Below are 24,360 nucleotides of genomic sequence, written 5' to 3'. Positions count from 1 at the left end.
CGGTGTTATGATGATTTTATTTTATCAACCAAAATTTTCGATTCGCCTTCTAACGAAAAATAAAAACGCATTAGTGAAAAAAAAAAATATGTACACACAAAATCCCACATGTTTTATTTTGTGCGTAATCGTTGGATTTAAAAAAAATACATGTTTATAATACATGTGTCCGTTCATTTATTGTTCGCGCGCTACGTGGGATGACCATGATCGAGACTGTACGTGCGCTCATACTAGTAGGTGATGCAAAGGAATAACAGATTAAGACTATACTTTCAGGGATCATTTCTATAGTTCATAACTTGAGAAATGTGTTTCTAAAGTGTTTGGTCTCGCCAACCACGATGAAGAGGTAATGATACTCTTCCCTGAGCGCGAAGCGGATACAGACTATGACTTACGTCATGCGGTCTGTATCTTTGATGACCGTTCACTGCTTCTTCTTGGAGCTTTGAGGGGAAGAGTATGATCAGAGTGGTTTCCATTCGTGTTTAAAATAATGTCATCAGTTGCAGTTTACATAGAGCATTTTGAATTTATATTCCATAATATAAAAATTGCCTGTGCAAGATGCATATGAAAAGATAATCAAAATTCTGCATTCTACATAAATTTGAAAAAATCTCAGCATGGTCTTATTTTAGGGTTATGATTAACATAATTTATTGGGTAATTCCATTAGCATGTCACACAGGTCTTCATATGTTTCAATATACAGTAAATGCAATTCAGGTTTTTATTTTTATTTTTTTAAGTTAAAAACTGGGCACTCTGTTTATGAATAAAGAATTATGCCAGATGAAGTATCAGACTATAACCCGAGTTCTGTGTTTTTGTTTTCCAATAAAACTCAAAATGTTACCACATCTCTGGAAATATATTCAGGAAGTGTAATTTTTGGTTTGATCCACCTTTCTAAGTGATTTCAAAAACATTTTGGTTTTATTGCGTTCATAGAAGATATGGTCCGCGTATATAAGTTGTTATAGAATTTAAAGATCTCTATAGCTATTAATTTTTCATGATTGGTTTATATATTATGAATGATGTAATAGCATTTTGTTGTAGTCTTCTTGTCTATCTTCTATTTTCCAGTGTGACATAATCTTAATGAAATCTGTGTCTTGTATCTTGATCTGTTTCCTCTTTTAAGCCCTTAATGCACAGATTCCATCTTCTTTTATAGCACTCTGCCGCTTTTCCTTCAATATCTTGGACTTTCTTTGTCAGCTCAGTGTTTGTAGCTTTAAGTTGTATTATCTCTTCTTGTTTTTACCTTTACACTCCTGGATTTTGGCGCTGGCAATGGAGAGAGCGTGTTCCGTTTCATTTCTTCCCCAAAGTTCAACATAATTTATTGTAGATTTTCAACTGTTGCTAGGACCTTCTTGTGAGGTACTGGGGGCTTGCACGGTGATGTTAAAGCATTTTATGGTCCCTTTGACATCGGTATCCATGTTTTGTGAGTGACAGTAGTGCTGTTAGCTTTGGTAGTAGCCATTATCGTGGTTGTTTTTCTTTTGCCTGTCGTTATTTTTCACTGGACGATCGTTTGATTTCAGGTTGATCCTCCTTTATTTGTATTGAGTCAGAACTTCATAGTTGTTTAAACTACATGTTTTTCAAGCTTTGCTACCCGGAGGTCTTCACAGCTCAACCACTCTCCCCGCCATCTTGCCGGAAGTCCTGAATTGGACAAACTATTATTATATTATATATTATATTATAATTATTATTACAGTAATTAATTATAAATAATTTCAGCTGCGTTTTAATTCTGCCGATCCACCAGCAGAGGGTGCTGTAGGAGCAAATTATGAAGGAGGACTCGTGCAAAATCCATCACAACTAAAAAATACACAGACATACAATAAAAACTTCTAAAAGCTTAAATACTAAACCTCATAACACTAATGACCGATAACTATATTTTATTTAAAATAACTTGTGAGGTGTTCATAATTGATTTTTTTTAAGTAAAAAACTACAAAATAACAAATTTATTAGTAGTAGAAATGTATCATTATTCATTTACAATATGAATCGAAAAGGGAAAAAGTGAAACTATAACTTTGATTTTTATTATATATAAAAATATTAAAATTGTTAATTTATTATTATTATTATTGTTTTATTATTCATTATAGTTATTTGTGGTGGCTGCGATTTAATCAGGAACTAAATTTGTAATTTGTGTTTTATAAACCTAATCACTCAACATGCCAAATAAATATATGGATTTGAAGATCATCTTTATTTAAATTATTAAAATTTATATATTCTACCCGTTTTAAAAACAAACTATGAGAACTATACAACATTCATTACAGTGTTATTTTTGCAGGTTTATATTCTCACGAGTTTTTGACTACTGAATACTACAATAAACTACTGATTTAAAATGTAGTTTGTTTAGTTTGAGCATTCCAACTTTTGGCTGCTGCATAAAAACAATGTCCTGTAAGTAGTTCTGACATTTAGTCTGTTTCATGTATTTTAAAAAAAATAATAAAGTGGAATAACCTGATGCATGCCCAATAAAAAAGTGGAAAAGTGGAATAACGTTTTGCGCCTTTCGCGGCACAGATAGGAACTATTTATTGTTGTTGTTCATTTGAGTAGGAAGACGAAAATAGGTGCACCTAAACTTTTCTGTATTTAAAAAATCCTGCCCGTTTATTTTGTGACATATTTGTATACTTAAGTCTGTTTCTAGCGTTTATTAATCAAACTGAGCCCAAAGACATGTTTTAATGTTAAAAACTACCATTTTTTTTATCGTCGTTAGCAAAGAGGCTAACTTGCTATGACGTGTCAACCTTTTAACCAATGAGAGACGAAGAGGAGAGGCGTGCTACCGAAAAGCATTGTGGGTCTCACAATAAAACAAAAGCTAAACAATTTTACAGTCAATAATACAGGTTTATAGTTTGAATAAACTATCAGTTTTGAGTTTTGTTTTATATTCTCAATGTTGTAATGATTGTTTTTATTCACCGAAAATATCGATGCACTTTCAAAAAAAAAAACCTCCTAAGAATACGTGTAGTGAAAAATGTGTACATGCAAAATCCCCCCCATCTTTTATTATTTTTTTGTGTAATCGTTGGATTAAAAAAAATTAAATACATGTTTAATTTCACTTCATTTGTTCGCGCGCTATGTGTGATGACTGCACCATGATCGAAACAGTACGTGCGCTCATACTAGTAGGTGATGAAAAGTTGTGTAATGGTAAGACTATACTTTCAGGGATCATTTCTATAGTTCATAACTTGAGAAATGTGTTTCTAAAGTGTTTGGTCTCGCCAACCACGATGAAGAGTTAATGATACTCTTCCCTGAGCGCGAAGCGGATACAGACTATGACTTACGTCATTTGGTCTGTATCTTTGATGACCGTTCACTGCTTCTACACGGAGCATTGAGGGGAAGAGTATGATCAGAGTGGTTTCCGTTATTGTTTGAAAAGAATATGCTTAACAGTAGATCGTTAACAAAGTAATTAACAGTAAATGGAGCAGATTTATAATATTGTTCCATACAGAGAAGTCGTTGGTAAATATTCATTAGACACAATGATATGGTCGTTGGTAATTGGGCATGAGTTTGTATGATTGCACGATGTATGGAACAAAAGTGTAAAAAACGGTAACTTGAGGTCACCTAGTGACAACCTCTGCTGTTATTCATGGATCACTAATCAGGATTATCACCGTGAACAATAATTAAAAATGAATCACTGTGATGCCACATTTTTGATTGTTGATATGTGCTGCTGATTATCCATGATGCTGATTTATTTCATGCTGCTGTTCTTTCCTACTCACCTGCTCACACAGACTCATGTTTGTGCTGCTGTTCGGTGCATTGCTTTTGCACTATTAGTGTTTAGCGTATTCTTAGTTTAACGTATTTCTTAGTTCATATCTTAGATCTTATTACTGTTATTCTTTTACAATTTATACTTTTGTTACATGTAACTGGGACCCTGTGTACACAATTTCGTCCCACCTCATGTACCACATGTGATGCGAATGACAATAAAGAACCTTGACCTTAAAGGGCTACTTCTTTGATCCAAACAAATTTGCACGACTCACTTTTTAATTATAATATTAATAATAATACAATTACATACATGTGAATATATGACTGCCTGATCATATCTTAATGTTAAAGACTCCCCTCAATTATTATCAGTAAGGACTTAGCATGGCAGATATGATCAATTATTATTGAATCTCTTTTTGGTTCTTCTGTGTGACTGTAAATTGTCCTTAGCTGTGACTGAGAATGTGGGTGGTTGTCTCTGTCTCTGTGATGGACAGGAGACCTGTCCAGGGTGTCCCCTGCCTTCACCTAAAAGCAGCTGAGCTGGGCTCCAGCCCCCAACAAGGGGGACATGATGGATGACTTACTTTATTAGAAAACTGATATTTAAACATAAAATACTATTTCCTTTTATGTTCAGAAGAACTCTTAGATACAAACTATCAGTAATGTAAACAAACAAGCTGACATTTTTAATCATGAGCCTCAGATCTGCAGCATTTTAACTTATCAATCGCATCGTTAACTCTTTTGAAAGAAATTATTTTTCACATATTTCATCGTTGCTTCTATTAAGAGCGCCACATCTGGAAACACCTCATGAAAAACATCTGGCGGTTGCTCAAAGCTGCCTTCAGCTCTGACATTCTTCTGCTCGTTGATGGGGGGTGGTTAGCATTGATGCTAATCTGTTAGCTGGTGATGAAGTGTTGCTGTCGCCACAGTCCACTAACGAGACACTTTCACACTGTGAAATAAAAAAACTCTTCCTTCCAGTCACTGTGAAAATATGTTTGCTTATGTTTTTCTGTCATTTTCCCGTCTTGGAGGTAAAAATATCTTGTACCTGCACCGCTGAAGAGATGGGCGTGGTCAAAGCATGATTCTGAACTTTGACCCCAGACACTATTATTTTAAAAAGTTATTTTTAATTATTTTAAATTCAAATATACATCCTTGCACATGTTATTTCTTAAATTTAAAAACACAATTAATGACTATTTTTAGGTGGTGCTCCTTGATGATGAGTGCTAGTTTTAGAACGTGCACCGCGGGCGACTCGTGGTCCCTGCGGACGACCAGGTGCCTGCAGGAACCTTGTCGGTGATTCTGCTGTTTCTGTCTGAGTTTGCTGACTCGTGGACCTGACAACAGTCGGCAAGGACATGTAGGATCCGGGTTAATGGAGATCTTGAACATTTGAGTCCTGATTCAGTTGTTAATCCCAGGTGAGTCAGCAACCAACTAGCTCCACTACAAACATACAGAGTGTGCGAATCTGGCTCACAAACTCAGTCTGCCAGAGGACGTTTAGGAACCGGGTTAACTGAAACCTCTGACTTGTGAGTCCTGATTCAGAGTGAGGACTCGAATCATTAACTCGAATGAGTCAGTAGCAGAGCAGCTTCACCAACACGTTGTTCCGAACTCTAAATAGCCTCTGAATGGAGTAGAGTAGAATCTGAAACTACAAAGCAGCTGAAACACTTGGAGGCTGTTTTGTAGGAAGAGATTGGCGTTTGGTCTTTAACGACTTCAGGGACGAGCTAAATGTTTAAAAACCTCCAGGACAGCATCACTATCACCAAACAATTAGCAATCCATTCAAACAACGATAGTTTAAAAAAAAAAAAGTCAAGAGGATGCATCAGGTGAGGAAATGATACCACTACCTACGACAGGTAAGATATTGATTGTTCATAACACCAAACTGTACTTTGAAACGTTGGAAATGTCCCTTTAACTTGTCAAGAAGCGAGCTGGGATCCCTCTCTGCTGTGCTGGAGTTTTAAAAAAAACAAACAAAAAAACAGCGTCAGTGATGAAGAGTCGGAGCACCGAGGAGGAGCTGGACGGCTCCGTCAGAATGTGGACGCTTTTTTTAAAAGATTCAGATTTGCTTCTTTAGTTATGAATAAATGTGCACATCAGAGACAGCATGAGACAAACCATGTTTAATCTTTGTACAGACGGGGATTCGTTTTCAAAGAACAACTTGGACGACTTTGACTCGGTTCGCAGTGTTCTCCTTTACAGGTCAGTTCGTTTTTATTCACTTTGGACTGCGAGCGTGAACAAACACGCACAAACGGTGCATGCGCACAAATCACGCTGCTGTTTTATTTTGACGATTAAACTAAATGCAAAATAAGTAAAAACCCAGGCAGTGAGGATTAATTGTATCTGTAAATTTTTAAAAGCCCTTTTGTGAAAGTCCGTGTTGTATTATTATTATTATTTATTTATTTTTCTGGCATGTTGACGGTGTTTAGGAAGATAACTGACACTCGGTCACGCGCCGTTAACTTTGCTAGTGTTTAAGTGAGGCGTTGAAGCACGCGCTCGTGACATTACCACTTTTTAATCGAAACGTAAACCCGTTTTTTATCCCTGACTCGAATTGCTCGTATTCTGATGCGTTTACACACCCCAACCAAAGAGGGGAGCGAGAAAAAGTAGCTTTTTCTTTCTTTTGTGGGTGTTTGAATGAACTTCGTTTACCAGTAACTGAGAAAGCTTCTGCGTTGTTAGGGGCAACCGTTCTATCTATCCAATCAGATTGCGCGGTCTCGTGTCACGTGACCTTCCCTGCTAGCTAGTATTTTCAACATGGCGAAACCCCATCACTGCTCGTGTAAGCTTAAAATTTCATACAAATAACCGTTGTTTTTTTTGTTGTTTTTTTTTAGTTTGCTCGCGAGCGAAAGACAACGGTTCACCACTCGATGGCCTTCGCGCACGGCTACGTTTGTGAAGAGAGCCCTGTGTTGAGAGAGAAGACCGAAAAAGATGGCGAGCGCGGCTGCGACGCTGAATCCGCACGGTCGAGTTTCAGCAGCTCCGAGTGCACAGAGTAAGACTGGAGTTTGTAACAAGCACATCAGCTGTCGTCTGTTTTTACACGAGTGCTTTTAAAAACTAAACTTGTGACTCGAACCGCAGCTTGGAGTCAGCTTTGTAAGGGACGAATTGTTACTTTATTCGTGTAGTTTTTATCTCCTCCCTCACAGTTTAGAAGACATTTGTCAAAGGCAGGGGCGATTCTAGAATCTGACCTTTAGGGGTGCTTAGCCCCCCAGTGCTTGAACAATGTGGTGGCCATTGGCGTCAGAAGCATTCATAATGTTGGGGGGGACACACTGGTGGGGGGGTCTGGGTGTCCACCCCCTTAACATTTTTTAATAAAGTAGATCCATTTCCTGCATTCTGGTCTATTTTAACAGGTTATTAAACATCTACGTTTACTTACATAAGTAAACACTTGATTTAATAACTATTTTAGAGAGCTCAGCACAACAAGAAGTGGTGCTAAGCAGACGACTAGCTAAGATGCTACAGACAGTGTGCTCTGCTTTACATTACACAACCTAATAAACACTTTGTACAAAATCAGTTTAGTTTTAACTGATCATAACAAACAAAGACTAAACTTATGCAACCGGAAGTTGCAGCATAGCTATATCTACATATAAAACACACAAAACAAAGCACAACTAGCTTTAAGCATTAACCTTTAATTTAACCATTAGGCATACGATGTCATTATGACAGAAAATGGAGGATTTACTTTGTACAGATGAACATGTGGTACTTCCTGTTTATCACTCTTGTATTCAGCTGCTCATGAGGTCAGGCACAGGGCTTTATACTTTTTTTACATTTTTCCAGACTCGGTTTAAATTTTGGAAATGGAATAAACTGTATTCCACTCTTTATAAAATAGGGGTTCCCAACCCTGGTCCTTGAGGAACACCATCCTGCAGGTTTTAGTTGTTTCTCTGCTCCAACACACCTGATTTTAATAAATGGGTGATTTAGAGCTTCTGCAGAACACGAGGAAGTAATTAAGTCACTGAATCAGATGTGTTGGAGCAGGGAAACGACTAAAACATGAAGAATGGTGTTCCTCAAGGACCAGTGCTGGGATCCACTGCAACTGCAGCAGCTCAGGGACCAGGCATCCAGCAATTAGTCATTATGTAAATAAACCAAGTATTACAATGATATGTTACCTTTTAAATGTGTTTATTTTGTTGCATTGAATCATAAATGCAATAAACAGAACACAAACCCAGAACCGTAATCCACAACCCCCACCCACCCCAAAAAAATGAAGAAGTTTTTTTTTTTTTTTCAGGGGTGCTGAGTTAAAGTTTAGGGGTGCTTACTTATCAAAGGTTTCTGCACATTTTCCACTTCACAATTTCTTATTTAAAAACCCCCAAAACTAATTGTTTTAGATTTCCAAGTCAATAATAGATGAGAGTCTGTGTTGGAGTTAAATTCAAAACAGTCTGCTCCTCAAATAAATAGTGTTAGATTATTATTTTTATGTATGGATGTTTCTGTTCAGTGCCTTGAGATGACTTCTATTGTGACTTGGCACGTTATAAATAAACTAAAAATAATTTAATTGAATATTTGCATCTATATTATGTCCAAATACAAATATTTGAATATAGAAGTACAAGTATTTGCCTGAAAAATCTTTAAAAAAGCACAGACTGTCCACAAACATTGCATAGCAGAAAATGACCCTAATGTAAAGGTTATGAGCCCACATCTTACAATTATCGATAGTAAATAAATAAATATGACACACACGCTCCTCTGTTTCCTCGCATGATTTGCAGGGCCTCGCTCTCGTGTCGCTTGTATTTTGTTCAAAAGAATTGCAAAGCAAATCGTCTCCTCAAGTAGTTTAAAGATGTTGCAGGCATCTGGAAACCTTCTCAAAGCCATCTCAATTTAGTTTCCATGAGTCATAAACATGAGACAATAGTGTGAGGGCCCATAAAACCAAGTTGTAATATATTGGAGACAAAATATTGCAGTCATATTAGGACATAAATAAACCACTTTATGGCTGATTTACAACAATTTTTTTATGTTATCCACATAAATATTGTACAAATATAATTTATTCACAGTTACATGTATGCACAGACGGGATACTGGTACCAATTTAATGAGATTCCCAGCAAAATTTACCTAAATATTCAGCTATTTTCATGTCACCAGCAGCCAAAGCTCACTAAAATACAAGCGTAATAGTTTGAAGTTTGTGTTAGCCTGGTTGCTAACACCCTCATAAGGGAGTGGAGGGGGAGTCATTTGCATGTGAGTGCATTGTATAAGTGTTGCACTTTGCATTTTAATTTGACAAAACTTGAATGAAGAGCAAAACACCCTCAACTAAGAAGAAAAGTTTTCAAATTCTGATAAACATTAAAAATAATTAACATTAAAAAACCATCAATATACATTCAACAAGCAATACTATTAAATCTCCACTTGTTGGAACTGCTCTGTTTACCTTCTTATATTTAAAGACTCGTCTTTCAATGCTCTATTTTTCATAGTGACTTGGAGCCAGAATGGCTGGATGATGTTCAGAAGAACGGTGAGCTGTTCTACCTGGAGCTGAGTGAAGGTGAAGAGGAGGCAGCTTTGGCCCAGGCCGCTGCGATCCACTGTGCTTCCACTAACCATGTTCGCTTCAGCGACAAGGAGGCCGAGATCATCACGGAGCAGAAGAGCACGAAGCGACGCAGCTCACGGACGAAAGGCGAACCCGCTCTCAAAAGGTTAGCCAGGATCCTGAGGAGGAAACGCCACCCTTCTCAGCGCCGAAACGACAACGATGGGAGCAGGGAGAACTCGACGACATCGCCACCGACCTCCATCCTGAAGAGCCAGCCAGGTCACATGCAGGGTGGGACTGAGCAGCAGCAGCTGAAGGAGGTGTGCGTCTACCTCAACCCCAAACGGTTGGCGGCTTCATCAACCCCTCTGCGGGACAGTGGGGGGCTGCTGGAAGCCCTGCTGGGAGTGCTGCACCGCCCTGCTCGCACCACAGACCAGGGAGTCCCTGAAGTGGTCAGACAGGACGAACGACTGACTGTTCATGGATTAATACCAAACAGTCCTGCCATAAAATGTGGTCAAATCCTAATAGGTAAGATTATATTTATTTCACTGTCTTTGATAGGTCGCAAACGTGTTTTGCGTCTGGTTATTTTTGTTTGAATACCTCCATAATTTTGTTTTCTACAATTAGAACTGAAACAAGACGGTTCTTTTCAAGAAAAATGAAAATTGGTGTGAGACTGTTGAAAGGAAACTCGTCAGTTATCTCAGTGTCAGTAAGATGTGAATGAGCAGAGTTATAACTAAGTAGCAGCTCTAATCATAATGTTTTAACAAAGTATGTTGTCTATGATGTGATTTTTTTTCTCTCTCAGTCGTGTGAATGTTTATGAAGCATTCACACTATTGTGATCCATTTTTCTTCCGTATGTTTTTCAGCATCTTTCTTGTTCCACAGTTTTTGTACCATTTCAACAAATCATATATCAAAATGTTCAGCACTTTCAGAAGAAGAGTGCTATGGCTTTTATATTGGTGCAACTTTAGCTTTTTGAAATATTTAGCCTTTTTTTGCCTTTTTTTTTTCACACACAGTAGAAAATGAATTGAGTTCATTTTCCATTCTTCAAATCTTTAGATCTGTTTAAAACATTTTACTGCTCCTGTCACATTTTGTTCTGCTTCAGCTTCTTTCAGCTTCCTTGTGCAAATTTAAACATTTTTTTCAGCTACTTTCAGCTGTTTTTTTTCCACTGTTTTCTGATCTTTTTAGATTCTTTCTGCTAACTACAACACTTTTGTGCTTCTTCTAACTTGTTTATGCTCATTTCAGCTTGTCCCCCTTTCTGCTTATCTATGCAAGTTTCACATTTTTCTGCTATTTCAGCTAATATTTAGCTGTTTTATGCTTGTTTTAGGTTTTTCTGCTAATTCCACATTTTTCACTTGTTTTACCTTTTTTCAGCCTAATTCAGCAAAAATGTGCTCTCTCAACTTCCTTCTAGTAATTTAAGCTACTTTGCAGCTTTTTTGTTGTTGTTGCTAATTTCAGCTTTTTTCAGATAATTTCCACTTTTTGTGCTCATTTCTGCTTCTTTAAGCATAACTGGGCAAGCATGTGTTCTTCGTGGACAGCACGGAGTCGCAACTGGTAGAGTTGCTGTCTCTCAGCAAGCAGGTCCCTGGTTCAAATCCCGGTCGGGGGGCCTTTAAGGTGGAGTTTGCATGTTCTCTCCGTGCATGCGTGGGTTTTCTCCGGGTACTCCGGCTTCCTCCCACAGACCAAAAACATGCATGTTAGGCTGATTGGTAACTCTAAATTGTCCCTAGGTGTGAGTGAGAGAGTGAATGGTTGTTTGTCTCGTTTGTCTCTATGTGTCCCTGTGATGGACTTGCGACCCGTCCAGGGTGTACCCTGTCCCTCGCACAGTGATTGCTGGACATGGGCACCAGCGACCCCCGTGACCCAAAATGGAAGAAGCGGGTAAAAGATAATGGATGGATGATGTGTTCTTCATGCTTCTGCTAACTGAATCTTGTTCTACTTTTTCAGCTAACTTGTTAGTAGTTTTTAGCGAATTTCAGCTGTTTTCAAATAAATTCAAGTTTTTGTGGTAATTTCTGCGACTTTAAGCTTAATTAACTTCTTTCTGATAATTTCAGCTTGTTATGCTCCTTTCAGCCTAGTTATACTAGTTTCACTTGTTTCAGCTACTACTTAACAGTTTTATGCTAATTTTAGCTTTTTCAGCTAATTTCATAGTTTTTGCACCCATTTAAATTTTTTTCAGCCTAATTCAGCAAACGTGTTTTCTCCACTTATGCTAATTTAAGCTTCTTTTTGCTATTTTCATTCATTCAACCTTTATTTAGACAGGTAAATCCCATTGAGCCTCGAGGACTCATTTACAAGAGAGACCTGATTTCAACAAAGAATGATGACAACAATGGACAGTTATAAAAAGGCATACAGATTTTTTTTAACAAATAAGATGACTAAACAAAAGTAAGAAAAAGCAGCTAGATTATTAGGCAAATGTAGAAAACTAAAAAAAAATTGGTTTCTTTCTGCTATTTAGCTGTTTTTCAGCAGTTTTTTGCCAATTTAATCTTTTTTTCAGATAATTTCCACTTTTTTGTGCTCAGTTCTGCTTCTTTCAGTCTAGTTGGGCTCAATTGTGCTTTCTCCACTTCCATCTGGTCATTTAAGCTTAGTTTTACCTTTTCAGCTACTTTTCAGACACTTTTTTTTGTTGTTGTTGCTAATTTCAGCTTTTAGAGTTACCGGTAATTTACTCATTTTCATGCTAATTTCTGCTCATTTAAACCAAATTCAACACATGTGTTTTTTCTGCTTTCTTCTGCTAACTTAGGCTTGTTCTTCCTTTTCAGCTACATTTCAGCGTGTTTTTAGCTAATTTCAGCTGTTTGTTTTAGCAAGTTCTTCAGCAATAAGCATTCACACTGCATTTGAGCAGGAAATGCACATTCTCTAGTTAACGTTATGTCCAGTGTGCCTTCATCAAGTACTGCTTGGCGAAACCTTTATGTCGCGCAGCAACTCTCCAATGATTAGAGCAGTTAAATACCTGAAACAGCCGATGTTACTGCGATGGTGCCGCGACTCTGTGGGCCCAAGCAGGTGAAACAGTTTAATGAGCCCATACAGCTAAAATATACTGCACATATAAAAAGTCCACACATTTCTGATAAAATGACAGGTGATAAAAACAAGTGAACCCTCCATCAGTCATTTTAAAATGTTTTCCATCCTTACTGTGACATATATCTGGTGCAGCTCAGAACAAAACGGAATAAAAAGATGCATTCAGCTGGTTGTATAAAAATATATAAAAGAAAAATAGATTTCCTCACCTTCAGCTTTCAGACATTTGAATGCTTCGAGTCAAAACTGGTATTTGCGTCTGTTCATCTTTCCGTTCGCCTTGACTGAAACTCCTGTTCCAGCTAAAGAAAAGCAACCCCACATCATGATGTTGCCCTCGCCATGCTTCACAGCGGGGGTGGAGTTCTTTGGTGTTTCACTGTTTTTTTTTCCCTGTACTAAACTCAGCTTTTTAAATTGTGTTTAAAACGTTGAACTTTGGGTTCATCAGATCTGAACATATTTTTGGGGACTTCATTTTTTTTAGACCAATATTTCACCATTTTTGTTTTTTATTTTTATTTCAAGCATTTGTTTTCACTGTTAACGAATTATGCATTAAAGCAGATGCACGTTTGTTTTCGTCATTCTTCATTCAGGCGATGTGCTTGTAGCAGTGGACGATGTCGATGTGACCTCGGAGAACATCGAAAGGGTTCTGTCCTGCATCCCTGGACCAACACAGGTCAGTGCATGAAAAGCTGCCAGCTGCCAATCATCTCTTTCATTCAGATTCTCTTTTACTTTAGCCGAGTGTTCACTGAGTCTTTTCCACAAAAGCTTCTTACCCTGAATCATCTACTGAGCATGAACAAATATTTATTAATGATAAAGCTGGAACATTTGAACCCCAGTCCTTCATACACAGCAGCTGCTTCAGTTCTTTTATACTGTATGTAAATTATTGACACATTGACTTTGGGAATGCTGAGCCTCTTGGACAGGGATGGGCAATACTTTTCTTTCCAGATGGCCAAATCAAGATATTTAAAGCTATTTAAGGGCCGCATAAAATAAAACTGGAAATATATATTTTAAGACTGATAATCTATTAAACATTTCCAGGCTTTTTCTAGTTGTAGCATAGTTAGCATGCTTGATAAAAATATCTCTCTCCAATACTCTTTAAGAATATTGTGACAACATATTTGTTAGCTTAATTATGCAAAAATTAAAAATAGTGTTATATGCTTTTTTTCTGTCGTTAAGGTTCAGTGTAGCTCTGAATCATGACTTAAAAAAAAGTTTTAGCTTATCTTAATCTAAAGGTCTTTGGTGTTTTCCCTCTACATGTTTAATTTAGCCAAGTTTTGCTTTCAGTAATATGTTGCCGGTTTTCAGCAATGTAATAAAAAGTTGCTTTCTTTTCAAGTAAATATAACGAGGGCCAGACAGACATTGTCCAAGGGCCTTCATTGGCCCTCCAACCATATGTTGCCCACATCTGCTCTTGAAGGATGTTAGTGCTAATTAAATAGTTTTCCTCTATGTTAGCAAAATATCTAATGAACCACTTGACAAATTTGAATAAAACCCTCGAAATATAATCAGTGGATGTACGTCTACAACTTTTGGATTGAATTTATTCCAAGTTAGCCACTACAGCGAACTGACATTAGCAAACACAAAAATTACTATACCTCAGTCAGTCTTGTAGATGTTAAGCTAGAATTTGGTGTGGTAGTAGCTGAGAGTCATCCCCAACACATACTGAACACTAACAGATCATATGAGGTCATTGTTTTTATAATACAGCTCATTCAACTTTTCTTCTCTTGTTTATTTTGAATTTGAACATTTGGAAATATTATTTGGTATGGACTGGCATCAAGTTTAGGCCGAACTATACAGTAGTCCCTCGTTTGTCGCAGGGATCCATACCTAATGAAAAACCACAAAGTAGGAATAGTAGTACAAGTAGTAAGTAGTAGTTTATTTTAGTTGTTTTCAACCAGTTTGACACAACTGTCAACAAGGAAGAAGGCCAGCAATGGAGGAGGGGGCGTGACAAAGAGACCATCTTAGCAACAACATAACTGGTTTGTTCCACTTTGGAGTAAGCTGTTTGGGGGAAGAATCAGTTTAGAGTTGTGTGTTTCCTTGACTGATGAAGCCTTCCGGATGGAAGGTGAAACGTTTCAGAAAAAAAAAAGAATTTGTCCAGATGACCTGACTGAAAAATGTTGGTTATTTTAGTATATATAGTATATACATACATACATACATACATATATATATATATGTATATGTGTGTGTATATATATATATTATGTATATGTATATATGTGTGTAGGGTGATATGGGGCTGGATATATATATAGTTAATTATCAGTTATGAGTTAAGCTCATAAGATATGCATTTATTATGCAAATAGCCTTGTTGTGTGGGCACTGCCTCTCTTTGAGAGGAAAAATCAGTCTATTTAACCCCAAGTTAATGTAAACTGAAACGTGAGTTATTTTCTCTTGTTTAAAGAGCATCAGATCAGTTAATACACACAGATATGCCAAAATAATCACAAATTCAGTTGATTTTATGTATTTTATTATAAAAATATTAATCTGTGATATATGTGATGAAAATTATGCATAACAAAAGTTACTGAATAACAAATAGCTTTGTATCAAAGGTCTAATTGATGAGGAAACTTAAAAGGCAGATTTTGGACGGGTTCTGATTGTGAAGTAGTTAAAAATTGTGTCTAAGGTGCACGGTAGTGTGTCTGATAAGATTATTGTGATGTATGATCATTAAAAGTCTCTTTCCTACCAGAATGAGATGGTCAGGAATACCATACCATACCACTTTATTTATAAAGCACTTAAAACCGCGACAAGGCCAACCAAAGTGCTGTACAGACAAAACAGCAGGTAACACACCAAGCAAAATGCAAAATGAGGTAAATCAGAATAAAGACATAAAAACGATGCAGATAATGACGACAAACCAGTGTGGAACATACAGTATCAAAACACAGATCATCTGGTGTTGAAAGCTACTGAATAGTAGTGTGTTTTTAAACGGGATTTGAAAACCGAGAGGGAGGGGGCCTGTCTGACAAGCAGAGGTAACTCGTTTTAGAGTCTTGGTCCTGCTACAGAGAAGGCCCTGTCACCTCTGCGCTTAAGACGAGATCCTGGAACTGTGAGGAGCAACTGGTCCGCTGACCTCAGGGAACGCGGTGGGACATACGGTTGTAGCAGATCAGAGAGATGGGGGGGACACTGTACAGTGATTTGTAGACATACATGAGTATTTTGAACTGGATTCGAAAGTGAACCGGTAACCAGTGCAGTGAGGCCAAAACTGGTGTAATGTGCTCTCTTTTGCCTGTACTGGTTAAAAATCGGGTTGCTGCATTCTGGACCAGTTGTAGTCGTGCAATGGAGGTCTGACTGATACCAAACAGGAGTGAATTTCAGTAATCAAGCCTAGAAGTAATGAATGCATGTATTATTGTCTCCAGGTTATTTTTGGACAATATGGGCTTCAGTTTAGACAGCCGCCTCAGTTGGAAGAAGCATGATTTAACAATCATGTTTACATGATTGTTAAGCTTCAGGCAAGGGTCCATTATCACGCCCAGATTAGTGACTCTTTGTTTTTCTGACAGGGTTAGAGCGGAGAGGTCGATACAGTGGTTTGTGATCGTGTCGTTGGGAGGGAACAGCATGACTTCAGACATTTTTTCATTGAAACTCAAGAAGTTTAAAGCCATCTAGTCCCTGATGTCAGCCAGGCAGTTGAGCAGAAGTTGAATCGAGCATGTACCATTGTGTCTTAGGGGGAAGTAAATTTGACAGTCATTGGCATAGAAGTGGAAGGGCATGTTGTGTTTCCGGAAAATAGCACCAAGCGGCAGCAGGTATAAAGAGAATAGGAGGGGACCCAGGATGGACCCCTGCGGAACCCCCCATTTAAGCTCTGCCTCTGCGGAACTAAAATCCTTAATGGAGACACAAAAGGATCTGTCAGCGAGGTAAGATCTGAACCAATTGAGGGCTGATCCTGTGACGCCCACCCACTGCTCTAACCTAGCAATCAGGATCTCATGGTCGATGGTGTCAAAGGTGGCTGTGAGGTCCAACAGGACAAGCAGCACAGAATCACTGGTATCTGTGAATCTGAAGATGCCGTTAAAGACCTTAAGCAGGGCAATTTCAGTGCTGTGGAGAGGTTTAAAGCCAGATTGGAAAAGCTCTTAAGATGGCGTGATCCTCCAGGAAGCACTTCAACTGGGACTCTACTATTTTCTCCAGTACTTTAGAAACATATGGGAGTTTGGAGACAGGCTGGTAGTTGGAAACGACTGAGGGGTCAAGGTTTGTTTTTTTTTTTCAGGAGAGGCTGGACATCAGCATGTTTAAAGGATTTTGGCACCACACCAGTGGATAAACAACTGTTTACTATATCAAGAATGGACGGACCTAGAGTTGGAAAAACCTCCTTTAGTAGTCGAGGGGGGACCACATCCAAGGGGGAACCAGAAGGTTTCAAGCTGCACATGACCTGCCCTAGAGAAGATAGAGTGATGGATTCAAAATGGTCAAATTGAGCTACAGATTGAAGTGGGATGGATGGGTCATGAGTTGGAGGGAAAATAAGAGCCCAGATGGTCGCAATTTTTTCCAAAAAGAAATGTAAGAAGTTGTCGCACAGCTCAGTCGAGGCTTCCAGAGGTGATGGTTCAGTGAGGTGGAGAACAGAGTTTAGGGTGGAGAAGAGGACACGTGGGTTGTGAGAGTTTGAGGTAATTATATCAGAGAAGTATTTGGATTTAGCAGCTTTCACTGCTTTCTTATAACGGCACCAACTCTCTTTAAGTATTTGAAAAGAGACCTGCAGCCTGTCTTTCCTCCACTTTCGCTCCACCCTCCTACATTGCTGCCTAACGGCCTTGGTGACGTCACTCAGCCAAGGTTCTGCTCTCAGTTTTGATTTTCTAGTTTTAACAGGCGCAACATGATCCAGAGTCTTTAAGCAAACAGAGTTGAACTGGGATGTCAGCTCCTCAGTGGTGGTGAGAAACACTGGGGGCTGAATGATCATTTCAGAGTTATAAACACCTGTGAAATGTGCAGCAGTGAAATGGTTAATTGCCCGGGTGCTACGTGCAGAAATACACGACTTAGGAGTTAGATGGGGGAGGGTGAACTCAAACTGGACTGGCATGTGGTCTGAAAAAACATTATCACCAATAACAAGATTATTAACAGTCATATCATGAGTTAAAACAAGGTCCAGTGTACGTCCACACTCTTGGGTGGGACCGTTTACATGCTGAGTTAAATTAAATGAGTCCAATAAATCTAAAAAGTCCTTAACCAAGGGCTTCTCAGGACAGCACACGTGCAAATTAAAGTCCCCAATAATTAAAGCATGCTCATATTTTGGTGTGATTTCAGCCAAGAAGTCAGAAAATTCATCTATGAAATCCTTAGAGCGAGGTGGGCGGTAGACGAGTGCAAATAAAGTCTGAGGTGAATGTCCGAGTTCAAAGACGCTCAGCTCAAAGCTGGCGTGGGGAACTGGGATGGGCAGTTGTTTACAGTCAAAAGTTGATTTGAATATTGTTAATAATCCACAACCGCGCCGGCCTGATGGCCGCGGTGCGTTAAAACACAAAAAGTTTGGTGGTAATAATTCCGTCAAGGCGCTGGACTCATCCTGAGACATCCAAGTCTCTGTGATGCACAGAAAGTCCAAATCGTGCTCTTGAAAGTAGTCTCTGAGGATAAAAGTTTTGTTGGTAACAGATCTTGCGTTGACGAAACACATCCAGATACTGTCCAACGTGGAGTCAGCAGCGGTGAAGTCAGCAGCGGTGGAGTTAGCATGCGCTAATGGCCGCAGGTTTTCAATAACAGCCCCTCCAGGTCGGTCCGAGCTGCGCACCGGCTGACAACTCCCTCTGGTTACCTGGTCTGGGCACACGGGAAGCTGGAGATGGAGACCATGACCGCCCTTTAAGCTTCACCAGCTGACCAGCACGTTTTCCCCGGCGTCTGAAGCGATATCTCCGGGCAGGGAGGTGAGGAGCACAGCAAAGGGGCGCGGGCGCGTCCGGGGGGGGAGGGGGGGGGGGGGAGTCCAGAGGTACGCTCATATTTTTCCAAATAAGCGACATTGGTGACAGAAAAACGAAGATCCAAAAGTTGTTGTCTGTCATACACCAGCAGAGAGTTGATGTCACAGATGAGAAATGCAAAAAAACAAAAATAATCCGAACACCATCAGCAGAGGTGGATTGCAAGCCATGTACACGGGCGCCATCTTACCAGAAGCCTAGGATGTCAGCTCCTCAGTGGTGGTGAGAAACGGTCCAACAGCTGCTTAAAAATGGTACCAGCCCAGATGTTCCAGTTAACTTTTGAGGCTGAAGTCTTCTCAAAGTTCACCTGTCATCTTAGAGGGACGAGGGTCCATATGGGAGTCAGCTGGGATTTACCATCACACCGCTGGTTCGGTCAGGTTCTGTGTCTTTCTCTCGTCCTGAGACATCTGCAGAAAGGATGCTTCTCTCCTCAATTCTCTTCCTAGGATGTCTCTCTAGGAAGATGCGTCTTTCTGGAGTTTGCTCGAAGTCCAGAACTCCCGTGAAGTCTTCCAAGATGAAGCCTCAGTGAAGTGTGTAGAAGTCAAGAAGTAAATGTGAAGAAGTGAAACTTAACTGTCTGGTGTTACAGATTTACTTTGGTCCACCACAGGAGGGGGTGGTCCTAACTCTTTGTCTTGTTAAATAAAATCTAAAGTACATTTTTCTCTCTGCCTTAAAAGTCACGCTTCTTTTAAAAGAGAAAAATAAGACAAATGATTATCTTAAAGAGAGATGTCTTAAAACACACATTTTCATGAATAAACATTCAGGTATGACATATTTTGAAATAACATGTAATGTTCATCAAAAGGTGTTGCTGTCCATCTCCTGAAAAGAAGTGTCATTAACAAAGGGTTCTTTACTGTGTTATCTTCATGGGAACCAATCCTGGGAGTAATACTCCTTTTTTGATAAAGGTATAAAGTTCAGATGTTTCAAAAACTCCCAAGGTCAGTTGAACCAAAAACTCTCATTAAAATGATCCGCCGTTTCATGGGAAACGAGTTCATATTGGCAGTGAAGTTAACACAGTGACAGTTGTTTATTACATTAGTGTCAACTAAGAAGTTTGTGAGCTGAGTTGAACACCTGCAAAAACAATGTCTGTTTTTTTCCCAAGGGAATAGATGAATCTTATTTTACAGTTTCAAACACAAAAACGCATGAATGATGTTTGTTTGAGATGAGGTGTTCTTTTCTGAGGTGGTGTTCCCCTACATATTTATATATGTGTGTGTGTGTGTGTGTTTGTATAAAGGCGTTTTAAACCCTTCCCACACTCTTGCAATATTCTAATCAATGTTTCTAAACTCTATACGCTCTAAAAGAGCACAGAATGTCATGATTTCAGCTCCCTGCCTCCGCTGCTCTCAGCCACCTGCAAGCGTTCTTGGCCACGCCCACTTCTCCGCTCTGCATGGAGAACATCTGATCAGCTGCAGCAGGAAGTTTATCCTGCAGTACAGGCTGCACAAATGTGCAGCAGGTGCTAAATAATTTATTTTAAATACAAATTCCGTGCCGATCGTGTGTCTCATCCATCAATCAGCCAAGTGTGTGTTGTGTCCAATCTTCTTTTGAAAAACTGCGATAGAGCGAGTCCGCGAAAAAACAACTGTGAAGTAGCGAGGGACTACTGTAATTGAAACAGACACTCATTTTTTTGTACTAACTAACAAAAAATACATTACTTTTTAGTTTTGAACTTTTTCTGTTTACATTTCTTAGAATCTGTTAAAAACAAGGAGAAAATAACAACCATCATTTGGCATTTGCTTCTTTTTCCTGTTGTACTGAACTCGTTCCACATCACAATCCCAAAGCCGAGCCGCATAGTGAACCATTATGTCTGTGTAACGTTACGCCACAAATTAAACCACTTCTGCACATTGTTTTGTTTCAGCTGCTTAAACTTGCAACTCAGAGGCCAACAGCAGAAAAAACACTCAGTAACTGAGAAATGACTCTTTTGACTGTTGACTTTCTGTTCCTCAGTCAAGAATCTACCCCACAGAGCTGACCATGAAAAGGCAGGAATTTGCAAATGACAGAGTGAGTCCCCAGTTGACAGAGAGCATGGCGGATGAAGCGGACAGTGTGACAGTTTTTTATGCCACGGGAAGCTGTTGTGGGTCTGAAAGCTCAGCTGATTCGAAGATGTAGTTGAAAACCGAGTTACACCGCAGGGAAGGATTTTATGGAAAAATAACAAGGTTCTCCGGGTTCTTTCAGACTTGGAAAAAGTGTTGCATTGCTGACAGAATGATTTTACCATGTGTGTGTTGGAGTGTGAGGTTTTTGCGTTTGATTTTGGATGAGTTTTTTTTTTTTTGTGTGGCATGCATCCCACACAGAAGTACTTATTACTGTCTGAAGGACTAATATTAGTGTTAAAAGCCAATCCACTATTTAACCTTAAAGGAACTAGTGTCTCCTCAGTGTGTGTTGTGGGTGCGTGCATGTATGTGTGTGTGTCATTGAATGGTTGGTAAAATGATTGACATCAACAGACTAGAATTTTAGTAACAGTGCACTCATGTCTGACCACATCCTTACAGTTAATGAAGAGAAAAAGCTGCAGTTTTCTCATTCGTTCTCTTTATTTCTTTGCTCTGAGCTTTTCCTGAAAGTTTTTATTTTTCTATTTGTGCATTCACACTATTGTGATCCTGTTTATATTTCTTATAAATACTGTCTCTATTCTGTATGTTTTTCAGCATCTTTCTCGTTTCACAAATTTTGTGCTACTTCAACAAATCATATATCAAAATGTTCGGCTCTTTCAGGGCAATCCTGCTATGGCTTTTTGTATTGGTGCAACTTTAGCTTTTTGACATTTTTAGCCTTTTCTGCCATTTTATTTCTCAGAAAATGAATGGAGCTCATTTTACATCCTTCAAATCTTTAGATCTGTTTACAACCTTTTACTGCTCCTTTCACATTTTGTTCTGGTTCAGCTTCTTTCACCTTCCTTGTGCAAATTTAAATAAAAAAAATCAGCTGATTTCAGCTGTTTTGTGCTGCTTTCAGATTATTTCTGCTAACTACAACATTTTTGTGCTTCTTCTAACTTCGTTCTGTTCATTTCAGCTTGTTAGGCTCCTTTCAGCTTATGTCTGCAAGTTTTAGCTATTTGTACTATGTCAGCTACTATTTAGCTGTTTTGTGCTAATTTCAGCTTTTCAGCTCATTCCACGTGTTTTGCACTAATTTTTTAAAAATCTGTCTAATTCAGCAAAAATATACTCTCCACGTGCTTCTGGTTATTTAAGCTTCTTTTTGTTTTTTTAGCTACTATTCAACCTTTTTAATTTTTTTTTTCCAAATTTCAGCTTTTTTCAAATAATTTCCACTTTTTTGTGCTCATTTCTGCTTCTTTAAGACTAATTAGGCAAAACTGTTCTCTCTCCACTTCCTTCTGGTAATTTAGGCTTCTTTCTGCTTTTTAGCTACTGTATAGCTGTTTTTTTTTTTTTGCCAATTTCTGCATTTATAGTTAATTTACTAATTGTTGTGCTCATTCCTGCTTATTTAAACATAAATCAGCAAATATGTTTCTGCTTTCTTCTGCTAACTTGGGCTTGTTCTTCCATTTTGTCATGTTTTTTGCTAATTTCAGCTGTTTTTCAGCAAGCTGTTCAGCAATAAGCATTCACACTGCATTTTTGCAGGAAATGCAATTTCTCTATTTTTTATTTTTTATTTTGATGCACACAAATCAGTACCTTCTTAGATTATTTATAAATCCCCAAAAACCTGAAGACACAGCCACATGAAACTGATTTGGCTGTACTCAGTTATTCCATCTGAATCATCGGTTTAAAGGGGCTCATCTCGTGATGATTTGTGCTGCCCGGCTGTTGTTTAATAACAGTGTTCCAGTAAAACGGGCTGAAATAGTCAGGAGGCCAGATGTAGGCGCCTGCTGGAGCGGCTGGTGTCCTGTGGTTAAAGCTGACAGGCTCTGGGAGTGATGGTTGGATTAGAAAAATACAGCTTTGCCATATTTGACTTGGTAATATAATCTTTTTTTTAACATATTTGGTCAGCTCCGAATGGTTTAGGACATGAAAAAAGCACATTTATTTAAAGCACTGCCTGCAGCATTTCTTTTATGTCTCTGAGTAAACTCGCAGACACAAAAATGCTTGGAATCAAATTTCTGACCCAGTCTTGGTCATTAAATCTGCAGCGATCGGAGTGAAATAATGTGAGGTTTTCTTTTGTGAATTATTTCTCACTCTGTGTTTCGGTCAAGCGTGCTGTAGTTTGGGCGTGACCAGTAGCAGGGTGGACGTCATGGTAAGAATTTATAGCTGTGTCTGTAAGGAAGCTCGAGTCTTAGCAGAGCCTTTAGTTCTGTTGGCCTTTCTGCAGCTCAAACAAACATCATCACCTTAAAAGCAGTAACAAATTAAAGGCAGAGCTGACAGAAACATCACCCGCTGCCTTTTGTTACAAGTTTTAGACTAAAATCCTCTCGTGCTAATAAAAAACCAGAGTTATTATAGATGTTTTGGTCAAATCTTGAAAATGATGTTATTCGTGATCTCCAGAGGCACCGCCACATGGGGGTTAGGGGGGGATAATGGCCACCCCTAAAAACTGGTGGCACACACTGCCTCCAGTGACAGTTTTATATTCGTAATATTTTATTATATATATGAATTTAGGAGAAGACAAGCTTCAATAAGTTAAGTAGTGAGTGTTTTTCTTAATAAGTAATATCGACTGGGAACCACAGTAGATCTACGTTAGTGGTTTTTATACTCCTAACTCCTGTCTTGCCGTATTTATCAAATAATTTATACTGACAACAACATTCATTCGAACTTTATTTATACAGGTTAATCCCACTGAGCCTCGGGGACTCATTTATAAGAGAGACCTGAATAACAAATCTCCTGAATTCTGTTCTGGCTTCTGGTTTTAGTGCCACGCCAGCGGGGTCAGTGGCCCCCACAGGCCACCCCGATAAAATATTTCTGGAGGTGCCACTGGTGAGCTCACTCGACACAGCTCGATCTCTGTTAGCACTCAGAGTATATGTTGACGACTCTCAGCTACTAACACGTATTTTTTTATATATATACAGTATATCTGCAAAATTGACTGAGCTGTCTCCATTTGTGTAATTGCTGAAGTCGATAAGCTGTGAAGGCCATCTTGAGTTGGGCTGAGTTCAAAAGTTATTTAGTTGTAGATTAGAGTTGCATTCGGGCCCAAAAAAATCCGATCCGACCCGGCCCCAGCCCGTAGCCATCATTTCCGAACCCGACCCGACGAATTAACAGTAATTACAGGTCCGAACCCCCGACATTTTTGATTAAGCTTTGACTGCTTATATAGTTATTAACGGTTGGCGGACGCGTGGCTGAATAAAAGGGACAGAAGATCGGAGCTGAGGGGGTGTTTGTCCTTTCCTGGCTGTCAAAGCGCATTAAATCCCTCTCTGACATGTCTGCTTTGGGATCTCACCTGTTTGGGTCGTCGGTCACGTGCGTCCACTGAGTGCATTGGCTGAATGAACATCCATTTGAGCGATGGATCGCTGCCTGGCAGTACAGTCTCATCTGAAGCTTAACTGAACTTTATTTTACCTCTTTCAAGGCCGGTCAGCTCGCAGTGAAATGGCCACATGCGGCTGGTGTATTATCGCAAGCCACGTTGTCA

At 39.0% G+C, this 24,360-nt stretch overlaps 1 protein-coding gene and 2 non-coding genes across 3 annotated transcripts in view; all 3 read left to right on the top strand.

Moving 5' to 3' along the window:
* Positions 1-263: 263 nt before the first annotated feature.
* On the top strand, positions 264-479 carry LOC119421105. The gene has a single exon (XR_005187337.1). It is a non-coding gene; the product is annotated as a small nucleolar RNA U3 (small nucleolar RNA).
* Positions 480-3,236: 2,757 nt separating this feature from the next.
* Positions 3,237-3,452, top strand: LOC119421097. Its single transcript, XR_005187336.1, has one exon. It is a non-coding gene; the product is annotated as a small nucleolar RNA U3 (small nucleolar RNA).
* A 2,552-nt stretch (positions 3,453-6,004) lies between these two features.
* intu (inturned planar cell polarity protein) overlaps positions 6,005-24,360 on the top strand; it is a 38,905-nt gene continuing 20,549 nt past the window's right edge. Inside the window, exons 1-3 of the mRNA XM_037683102.1 lie at positions 6,005-6,090; positions 9,417-10,012; positions 13,189-13,274. Of these exons, the coding sequence (XP_037539030.1) occupies positions 6,005-6,090; positions 9,417-10,012; positions 13,189-13,274 (768 nt within the window). The remainder of the gene's footprint in view (positions 6,091-9,416; positions 10,013-13,188; positions 13,275-24,360) is intronic.

The sequence above is a fragment of the Nematolebias whitei genome, chromosome 1, assembly GCF_014905685.2.
Source record: "Nematolebias whitei isolate Nwh7 chromosome 1, NemWhi1, whole genome shotgun sequence".
NCBI lineage: Eukaryota > Metazoa > Chordata > Actinopteri > Cyprinodontiformes > Rivulidae > Nematolebias > Nematolebias whitei.
The sequence above is the reverse complement of the archived record's forward strand: the minus strand, read 5'-3'. Positions and strand labels throughout refer to the sequence as shown.